This window comes from Austrofundulus limnaeus, unplaced genomic scaffold (assembly GCF_001266775.1).
Source record: "Austrofundulus limnaeus strain Quisiro unplaced genomic scaffold, Austrofundulus_limnaeus-1.0 Scaffold487, whole genome shotgun sequence".
Lineage (NCBI taxonomy): Eukaryota > Metazoa > Chordata > Actinopteri > Cyprinodontiformes > Rivulidae > Austrofundulus > Austrofundulus limnaeus.
This window is the reverse complement of record NW_013952889.1, coordinates 39,124-49,555: the sequence shown is the minus strand read 5'-3', so window position 1 is coordinate 49,555 and position 10,432 is coordinate 39,124. Positions and strand designations below refer to the sequence as shown.

The 10,432-nt window shown below is 37.0% G+C and overlaps 1 protein-coding gene across 2 annotated transcripts in view; it reads right to left on the bottom strand.

Moving 5' to 3' along the window:
* Window positions 1–1,337: 1,337 nt before the first annotated feature.
* Window positions 1,338–10,432, bottom strand: part of ift52 (intraflagellar transport 52 homolog (Chlamydomonas)) — a 21,970-nt gene continuing 12,875 nt past the window's right edge. The window contains exons 3-15 of one of the 2 annotated variants that reach the window (XM_014025595.1): window positions 9,153–9,302; window positions 8,974–9,061; window positions 8,711–8,840; window positions 5,883–5,958; window positions 5,708–5,779; window positions 5,500–5,626; window positions 5,333–5,416; window positions 5,147–5,215; window positions 4,904–5,058; window positions 4,730–4,817; window positions 1,865–1,973; window positions 1,631–1,776; window positions 1,338–1,548 (exon numbers count right to left, since the gene is read on the bottom strand). In XM_014025595.1, coding sequence (XP_013881049.1) covers window positions 1,513–1,548; window positions 1,631–1,776; window positions 1,865–1,973; window positions 4,730–4,817; window positions 4,904–5,058; window positions 5,147–5,215; window positions 5,333–5,416; window positions 5,500–5,626; window positions 5,708–5,779; window positions 5,883–5,958; window positions 8,711–8,840; window positions 8,974–9,061; window positions 9,153–9,274 — 1,302 coding nt within the window. In that variant the 5' untranslated portion in view covers window positions 9,275–9,302 and the 3' untranslated portion in view covers window positions 1,338–1,512. Of the gene's footprint in view, window positions 1,549–1,630; window positions 1,777–1,864; window positions 1,974–4,729; window positions 4,818–4,903; window positions 5,059–5,146; window positions 5,216–5,332; window positions 5,417–5,499; window positions 5,627–5,707; window positions 5,780–5,882; window positions 5,959–8,710; window positions 8,841–8,973; window positions 9,062–9,152; window positions 9,563–10,432 lie in introns of those variants that run through there. The other variant, XM_014025596.1, reaches the window with a different exon arrangement.

Genomic DNA, 10,432 nt, shown 5'->3' with positions numbered 1-10,432 from the left:
AATTAGGTTCTCTGGATGGGTTCTTCTTTAATGAAACGTTTTGACTCTCCTCAAATCATCTTCAGTTTAAAACAGACAATTATTACCAGTTTAGTGGGTTGGACTGGTCATTCTCTAGCACTCCCTTTTAAAATTGCAAGCGATATATAACTATAGTTTATTTGAAACATTAGTTTTAGTAAAATCAGTAACTTGTAAATTGAAATCAATTCATCTGCCAAAAACAACTGATCTTTTATATTAAATTTAAAAATATTACTGGGATTATAGACAGCTAATGGGTGAAACATTAGGAACTATAAATTTTAAATAATGTATCTTTATGTTGTTTGTTTTGTTCAAAATAACAGAAATATAAATATTTAATGAAAACATCTAATTAGTATGGTTAGACTTTTAAAAAGCTGCATTTGTTTTTGTAAATAGATGTTTACAATCAAAGTGCACTTGTACCCTTACAAGGCCATAAGAGCCTCCCCTTTCTGATCCAGACTAATGACCTGCTTAGCCTGCAGCTGAGTCAATTAACCATCATCTTCACCAGTTTAAAACTGATCTGTGGCTGACTTGGCTTTTAACGGTCAATGGAAACAATGGAGAATGCTTCTATCCTTAAAGGTAAGCCWGTATGTTGTTTTCTGCTAATGTAACTATCAATGAGAAGCCTAGATTYCTAATTTTAAATGTTTTACCTTGAAGGGATGAAAACATTTGAGAGCTCCTCTCTATCAGAGTTGGACAAGAAGTTTCTTGGGGAGCCGAGTTTGTTGTCTCTGGAACTGTGCCTGTCAAAGTCCTCAAATGGCCYAGCAGCTGACAAATCTGAAAACGGGGCATCTCCCTGCCCATCAATGGATACATTTTCTCCTTGTCAGTTTTTGTTTCACAGTTCTAACATACAAGAGGCTGACAACAACCACCTGACTGTACATTCACAGGTGAAGTTCTCCACTCCCATGCTCCCTCCAAAGCCAAAACAAGCTACTTTCTTTGACCAGTCTTGCAGTGATTTGACAGCCTCGCAAATTTCATGGGATGTGTCTTCGATCAAGCCGGACAACAACAGCCCCATTTTCTTCACGGATTCCAGGGTTCAGGAGCAGACCTCAAGTCCAAAACCACAGCAGGACTCCGTGGCTGAAGTTTCCCCTTGATTGAGGTTGGTGAGGGGGCAAATTTATTGAACATTTAGACGAACTTCAGCGAGTAAAAGATCTGTTCACAGCTGTATGTATGACTCCAGCTCTTACATCAACTTTCAAAATATTGAACTCAAATGTTAAAATGTGAGTGGTGTGCCTTTTTTTTTTTTTTTTTAAATTTGCTTTAAGAAATGCTAATAAAGGAGGAAATTTATTTTTGACTATCATTTTACATTGTTGCAATTCATGTAAATAAAACCTGTACATGTAGTTCCTAAGTGAAACACGACATCGTTTCAGACTTGGTCATTCTCAGCTCTGTAATAAGGCATTTGGTAAATATTCAACTTGATTCTACTTCTAATCAAGACTAAGTGAACGGTGCCTCTGTGTCCATGTCGTGCTCCTGCAAAGAGGACAAAAATATTTGTTTTCGATGCAGTTTTCAACATAGACAGTTTATTTTAGAAAAAAACCACTCTCCTTACCTGGTTAAGCTTTTTGAACTCTACCACCTGGAAGAAGATGTGTTCCAAGATGTGCTTTGCATCCCTCTGCGCCTTATCCAATTTGGGCGTCACACCCAGAATTTCACCACATTTGCGTACATAAAATTCAAGATCTTCATCTGTACCTGGGAGGGGGAGGAAACAATCATACTACAATTGTACCTTTTTTGTTACCTGACTAAACTCACACCAATACATTTTAAGTGATCTTACATTTATTGGTGAGCTGGGCAAGGCGAACTTTCTCAGATGAAAACGTTTCGTCTAAATCAAACAGGTCCAACATTGGAGGAGGCAAATCGCTTAAGGCAGGTGGGAAAACCTAAAAGGCAAAAGCACTATTTAAACTGGTGAGGCTAACCAAAACCTGAGCATGTTTTTAAATACTAAAAGACCCCAATGCAGCTACAGCCTAAAACTCCTATATACCATCAAATTTATTCTACAAAGCCCAGTAACAGTGATGGACAACCTGAACCAAAGCTTCAAATTGCACACTGAGCAGGAAGGGCTATTTTAAATGAAGCTCTGATTAAAAGTGTGGCTATATTTGAATTATTCCTCATTTCTGCTGTTACAGACTTAGACTGCTGGATCACAAACTGAGCACATTTCCTAACCCTTCTGTTGTTTTTGTCTCTCTTCTCTACATGTTTGTTGTAATTATTTCTATCAATAACATTTTTTTTTGTCTCTCTTCCAGAAGAAGGTGCACCTGGACCAGTTCTTCTTTTCTTTTTCCTGTCCCCCAACCAGCTGGTCGAGGCAGATGGCCGCCTGTCCTGAGCCTGGTTCTGCTGAAGGTTTCTTCCTGATAAGCAGGGAGTTTTTCCTCTCCACTGTTTGCTCAGGATGTAGGGATGTGGATAAATTTTTAATCCTACACCAATATTAAATCTGACAGCAGATTCCAAAAGAACATTTCAAATCATACAAAATAACACCAAAATCATATGATTATCTGAAGTAGGAGGGAAGTTATTATTTTAGGTGAAATCAGCTCGTTTTCTTGCTGCAGTTCACAGCAGAACCAATGGGGCCTTTGTGACCATTTCACCTTGCTGTTTTCTAATTTTGCTCATAACTTCCTCAGTGTTCAAGATATTGCCATGAAATTTTAGAAAAGATTCCCATTCTGGTTTTGTAGGAAGCATCTTGTATCCTAAAAAACTAATAAAACTTAATAATAGCCAATTCAAAAGTAGCAGAAAAGGTATAAAATAACATTACAAGGCAAACTGTAGCATCAAATCAACTTAATGTGTCTTACAAAGTAAGGAAATTAAAACAATTTAAAAACCAGGTGGACATCTGTTTTGTAAACAAAGCTCCTCAACCAATGACAGCGTGTTAAATGTGTCAAGTGACGAAGATCAGCGTCAAAACACTTTGCAACAAGCGCTGTTCCGGAAAAAAAACAAACATACTTCAACGTTTCAAATCATTGTCAAATTTGGAAGAAGGGCAGATAAAATAATGTTCTTCATGGCAGCTTATCTCTTTAAGGGGTCACTAGAAAAACTCAGGTGATTTACTTTGATCTTTTCAAAAAGTTCTCTTCAAAACGCATCAACAAAAATTAAAAACTCGAAGACGAGGCTGTAGCTAACTACCCGATAACAGCCCGATTTGTTGAAATTCGTAGAAATAACGAAGCAGGAGGAAATTACAAGTAAACGCACCGAGCAGCCTTGCAAAATCTGGTCACAGCAGTTTGGGAAGAAAATGGCAGCAACTGCTGACGAAATGTCAACATCCCTACAGGATGGGAGACTGTGATGAAGTGATTCAACATGGTCTGCTGGCTTCTTCTTTAAATTGTTCTTTTCTTTTTTTTTTTTTTGGTGTCACCTCAGTAGAAAACGAAACCAAATATTAGTTTAATTTATTTTAACACCAAAAAGTTTTTTTCATGTACAGTGCCCTGAGACAATGTATGTTGTGACTTGGCGCTATATAAATAAACTGAATTGTGTGTATATTGTGATGCCCATTCCATGACGGTGCTTGACTGGCCAGCGCACTCACTGGACCTAAACCCCCATTGCGAATCTATGGGGTATCGAGAGGAAAATGAGGGGCAACAGACCCAACAACAAAGAGATGACAGCAAGCATCAAGGAAATCTGAGCTTCCATTATTCCCAGGCTGATTGCCTCAATGCCATGTCACATCGAGGCAGTGACTAGGATAAAGAGATTCCCAACCAAGTATTGAAGATTGACATACATTTTTTTTAAAGTACTATATTTTGATTGATTTGTTGTGATCCATATTACTGGAATCACCAGTAGTTTGGGCTGATTACTTCACAGTATTCTGACTTCATGAATTCCTGGTTTCATGAGCTGGAAGTCCAAATTATGTAAAAATAAATACTTGAAATTTTTTAAGTTGTGGGCCCTGAATCTATAACCTATGACTTTTTGAATGGAATTATGGAAATTAAACAACTTTTCCATATTTTAGTTTTTTGGAGAGGGTCTGTGTATGTGTATATATATTTAATATTTTCTTTGGTCTATTAAAAAAAGCATCTTAAACGATCTTACTGCGTTCGTTCTCCAGCATTCAACCAATGCCAGAGCTTGGACTGTTACCATGGTGACGACAGCTTCCTGTTCCGGTGGTGCGAGGAGAGCCCGTCTCAAAAGAGGGTTTATAATCAAACCTTACAGCATCATCAAGGGGACTCAGTTCAGCTGCGAGGGGGCTTCACAGCGAGTGTAGGGAGTAGGATGAGGGAGAAGCCACTGATTGGGAAAGGCCCTTGGTGTGGTGGTCACTAAGAACTATCCGCAAAATATTAAATCCAAATCAAAAATCCAAGATGGCTGCCATAGCCAAAAGGAAGAATTGATCATAACTTAGCTGTTTTTAGACATATTTTGGCAAAATTTGATGTGGTGGTAGCCAAGAAAAATCCCCAAATCTATGTTGAAAATAATCCCGCACCAACAGGCAAAGAAATATTTTGACAGAAATGTTCAAACAATGAGCTAATAGTAATAAGTGTGATTGTGCCATAGATAGGGCTGGGTTAACCATTTAAGTTCTATGAATTTAGTAACAACTTACAGCAGGCTGAAGCTGAGGCAGAGGTGTTTCAAACTGTGGTGTGATGAGTTGAAGAGGCTCATGTTTAACATTAAGTTTGGTATAGGCGCTGCAAAAAAAGAAAGAACAGCAAAAGTTTTAGGTAAGACGGAAAATAAACATGAATGGTGTGACGCATTCATTGTATATTCTTACTTTATGACTTGGGGCAAAGTGTCAGTTGCCAAGTTGAACAAAGACCCATTGAAAAGAGAAGTGAAGTCCAGGGGGTTCTCATCCCCTTCTTGTAAACAGACTCTAAGCTGTTCTGACAGACACCCTGTGTCCGGCAGCATGGTGTAATCTGTCATCTAGCAAATAAAACACAAGTGTGTGAACGGGAGCTGTCTTTAGACAGTTGGTGGTGCTCTTCTTTCAGTCGTGTACATTTCTACGTACGTCTGGATCTTCTGCATCAATCTGATTGAGCTGAATACTATCAGTCATGAGCCACCGAAGCACAACATCCTAGAATGAAATTAAACAAATAAAAAGAGTGAAACTCCAAAAGGCTGAGGGTTGCACCTCTGACATTTCTCTAATGAAGTATTTCACTAAATGTTCTTAAAACCTTCTTGGACTCACCATGATTTTACCGTTTTCTTCCTTGTTTATGTACTGATCACTGAACATGTAGCACGAACCCAGAACAGCCAGTTTGCCAGACTCCTTCATAAGAAAAAAATATATATTTTAGGAGAACATTTTTACAAGGGTTTGTTCACATTAAGGTCAGTAAAAACTCCACTGACCTTTCCCTGGTAGAAAGACAAGACGGGTCTGTTGAGCGGGAAGCAGACCGAACCGGTTGACAGAACAGCCACAGCGGGCTTCATCACACCCAGTGTGGCTCCGTACGGGTACAAAAACGTGACCGCTCTGAACAAACACACAACAATTAACTAGAGAAAAAGCAAAGACTTAATGTAGCAAATGATAGCATAGAAGAAAACTATTTACTGGGCATTGTTTCCACTGTTTTCATCCTCAGTCACTCCTGTGAGTGTCTTGCCAGCAGCTCGACTAATCTCTCTGAATAAAAGGAGAGATTTTAGAGCTCTATAAGTATTTGGTTTGTTTTGTATTTATGAAATACTACCCTTTACATGTGTATTTGTATTATCTGACATCAGACCTGTTCAACACGCCATTGGAAACAAGTGCCTCCTTGGGATGGAAATATTTGTAGTACACATTCCTCACAACAGCATCTGTGGGAGCAAAGAAAAAAGGGAAAATAAAACACAAGTGTAGCACTGCTGCCACCCCCTGACACTCTGAGGGCACCGCAGTCTACTAACTGGTTTAAAAAGGGTCTTAAGACACTTCTTTTTAGCAAAGTTTTAGGTTCACTTTCTTAGATTTTTATTCTCTCTTTTGCCCTGTTTTCAGCCCTCTTTGAGATTTCAAGATGAACAGGGCACTATAAATATAATTTATTATTATTATTATTACTACTACTTGAAGTAATGTCTGCTGCCCCCAATTTACCATAAACTATAATAATTTTGTGCTGAGAAGGGACAGAATTAAACTTTGTATATCATTGCGTGTAATATCATTTGACATGTAAAGTTTCGCCAACAAGCCGAGTTCGGCCGTTTTCCGCTTATAATTATTTTCCACGGTTTAAAGAGGAACGTTTTCTCGAGATAATGAGTAAATTTCCAGATAGTTTTCCTCTTGCGCATCGTTCAGTAACCATGAAGATGGCCTGCTCCCCTCAGCTGGTCATCGATGAAGTTTACCACCTGTCTGTCTATCTGTTCATTCATTGATTGTTATTTAACCAGACAAATACCACTGAGATCGCAGATCTCTTTTGCAAGGGCTGCCTGGGTCTGAAGGCTACCCAGTGTACATAATTTTGTGTCATTTTTGTATCGTTACACAGGCTGAAATTGTGATTTGTTTTTCTTGTTTAGATAACTTTCACATCAGCCCTCGTCATCTAAGGAGACATCTGGCTCGACTGCAGATGAGCAGGTGTTTACACAGTGATCCTGCTGATGTAATAAACTTTATTGGTCACCAGCTGAGGGGATCAAGCCGTCTTCATGGTTACTGAATGATACACAAGAAAACCACGTCGTTATCTCAAGAAAATGGTCCTCGTTATGTTGTTATCACAAAAAAAAAAAAAACACAGGAAAATAATTATAAGAAAATGCCCGCACTGGGCTAATGTAGCTAACAGTCTGACCGCACTGATTTTAAGTTAATGGCACTGATCTAGACAAAACTCTTGTATCTTGTAGCCAGAGTTGTAAAGTAACTAAGTACAAATACTTTGTTACTGTACTTTAGTAGAAATTTTGGTTACCTGTACTTCACTTGAGTAATTATTTTTCAGCGTACTTTTTACTTTTACTCATTACATTTGTACACAATTATCTGTACTTTCTACTCACTACATTTTTTAAAAAGGTAAGAAGTAGAAAGTCGTTACTCCTATTTTATTCTGAATTGCTACTTAAAAATACTATCCTGATAAATTGTGTCTCCTGGATAGAGTGAATTTAATTGTGGTTGGATGAGAAGTATAAATATTCTGACACCATATTAGCTTGTACACAACCCATCACAGCTGCACGCCGTTAGAAAAAATGTTTTTTGTAGAAGTCACCTTCCAATAAATGTCATTTTGGAAAATCTAACTGCTCACTTTTACTCAGTACTTTTACTTTTAATACTTAAGTACATTTTGTGTCCGAAATGTACTTTTGATACGTAAGTACAAAAAATATCAGATACTTTAAGACTTGTATTCAAGTAATATTTTTAGAGAATACTTTAACTTTTACCGAAGTGTTTTTATGATAAGATACTTGTACTTTTACTCAAGTATGACTTTGAGGTACTTTATACAACACTGCTTGTAGCCCTCAGCTGTGAATGACTCTTAGCTCATTCCACATCAGTTTTTAAGGATACTTTGCTGTCATGAACATTGTTGACTCCAAAAGTTAACCCATTTTAGATCTACATCCAATGATTATCTGACACATGCTTCATGAAATATTTTGACACTTTAAACAAATGCACACAAATCAAATCATTAAAACCATTTCACCTGTGAAAACACGTGATTGTGACAAATCAATGGAGGAATATGCTATTAACAGTGGTGGGCAGAGTTCCCCTAAAGCACTAAGAGAGGAAGTAATTTTCTGATAAGTGCTTTAGGGCTTTTGCTAATTTCTTTATTTATTAGTGGTTTAGCACTTGCTAAATTTATGGGTTAAATTTATAAACACTAATTGAGTTCTTTAAATGTTATTGATCAACATTATTGTCAACAGCTGAGGGTGAAAGCTGTCAGACCTGTTGGTCATATGTGTCACTTCTCCACTATAGATCAGTGGTTTTCAAACTTTTTTGCTTCCGACCCACAAAATTAAAGTTGCAGACACTCGTGACCCCAGATATTACTTGTTCACGTAGCAAACTTTGCTAATAAATCTGTTAAACATGGGAATAATAACTTTAAATAAACCTAGTAACTACGATACTAATTTTTATTCATTTATGACTATTTTTAAAAAATTGCAATAATCATGATGAAAATATTCAATTAGCATTATTTTTACATTTAAATTGATGTCTGGAAATCATMTGGGGACCCTCACTTGATGTTTTGTGACCCACAAAGAGGTCTCGACCCTAACTTTGGGAACCAATACACTATGAAAAATATTWAAAATAATTATTATAACAATATAAACATTACATCTCTGCACACACAAAAAATATTGTCTCATGTTAACTTTGAGAAATGTTCCACGGGTCAGCTGGGATTTTAATGCTTTAGAATTAGGGGACCTAAATATTAAAGTTAGTGGTTTAGAATTAGTGTACATAAATATTAAAGTTAGTGGTTTAGGGTTAATGCAACTAATTTTTAGATTAGTGGTGCCCACCACTGGATTATTAACCATCACTGAAGCAAATTTGAATGCGAACCACTGTTGATCATAATGCCAAACTCCTCCAGGAGGAAGTTGATGTTTGTGTCATATTTCATTTCTCCTCCTTCACCGAGCATGACCAGCATATTTCCTCCTCCATCCAGGTACTGCTTAAGGACCTCTAGCTGCAGGAAAAACAACAAGGAGAACAAAGAAAGCATGTTTTCTGACATAGAATGGCAGATTCTCCTTATTTAAAGGTCCAACATCCAGCCACTGCACTGAAATATTAGATGCCACAAAGTGAGTTGAAGTCACCTCTGATGCTGTGAACTTTTCTCTTGGTCCTGCAGTTATCCACAACTTGACCCCTTTCAACTTCTCCTCCARCAGCTCTTCTTTGATACTGTCAAAAAGATTTTTTTTAAACAACGGGGAAGGATTAAATATGTCCTTTTTTTGTCCACACACATGAGACTACAACACAAGCATCTCACCTTTGTATTTTCCACTGAGCTCTGAGTTTCTTCTGCATGGACTTGTATCCATTGTTGCTGTTAAAAAGTTCCCTTTTTGACGCATTGAAGATTATAGTGTTGTGCTGTTCTTTCTCCATCATTTACGTGGCTTTCTGCATATTCCTACACCTGAAAAACACATTACCAACTCATTTTTACGCTCAATAGYTCTGGAAAGTTATTAATGTTCAGTTATTACTCTTGTTTACTTCGATATCGTTAGCATATAGCTCAAAGCTCCGGAGCAAACATTAGCCGCCTAATCGCTAACAGTCTCTTGTGTTAGTAGTCGTTGTCAATAATGTCATTAAAATTTGATCTATTTCGCAAAACCTAGATCTATATTAGCTAATCATTGACAGCGATCACATTCATCGACGTTGTTCGGCCTTAAAAACACAACAGATTACCCCAGATCAGCGACGCTWGCAGTGGTGCATTGTGGGAGAAATTGGTAACTAAGGGCGCCAGCAACATAACAACCAGATGAGAACACACGAGCCGATCCAGCTCATCTGCGCATGCGCTGAATGATCGACTTCTTGAATGCGCTCGATTTAGGAAAAAATACTGAAAATAATTATTTTTATACTTAATTATACAGGTGTGTTAAATTATATTCTGAAAAAGGTTTTAATATTGTAAATGTTTTTGATTAATACAATATAGATTTACGATGTGTACATATTTATTTATAAAAATCTTGCTAAATATTTTCTAGACAATAGTGTATAACTCATCTTATTTTCGTTTTTTGTTTTTCTGGGATAAAAATCCACTGCTCTTGCAAACTTTGCCTTTTCTATGAAACACTGCAGGTGATGAAAGACAATCAAATTAATTCTGTCACCAAATGGCAAAATGTTACATTTCATTGCATGTAGGCCAATGTTGAAACATTAAGGTCTGATATGTTTGACTGGTTATTTCTCTAAATTCCCTGTCTCCAAATGTTCTCTGAAAAAAAAAAAGATTTATGGACTTCTTATGGACAATAACAGTGACTTTCTTAATAACACTATTATCATTTTGGGGAAAATTTTCATCCATAAAGCTAAATACCTTAATGTTAAACCAAATTTCTATTATTTTCACAATGACTTTGTTTTGTATTGAAATTCTCTTAAAATGATGCATACTAAATATGCCCACAATCTGCTCTTTAATTGAAGAGTATGATTTAACACGTAACCCCTCGCCTTTCTTTGTCTTTCTTTCTTTCTTTCTTTCTTTCTTTCTTTCTTTCTTTCTTTCTTTCT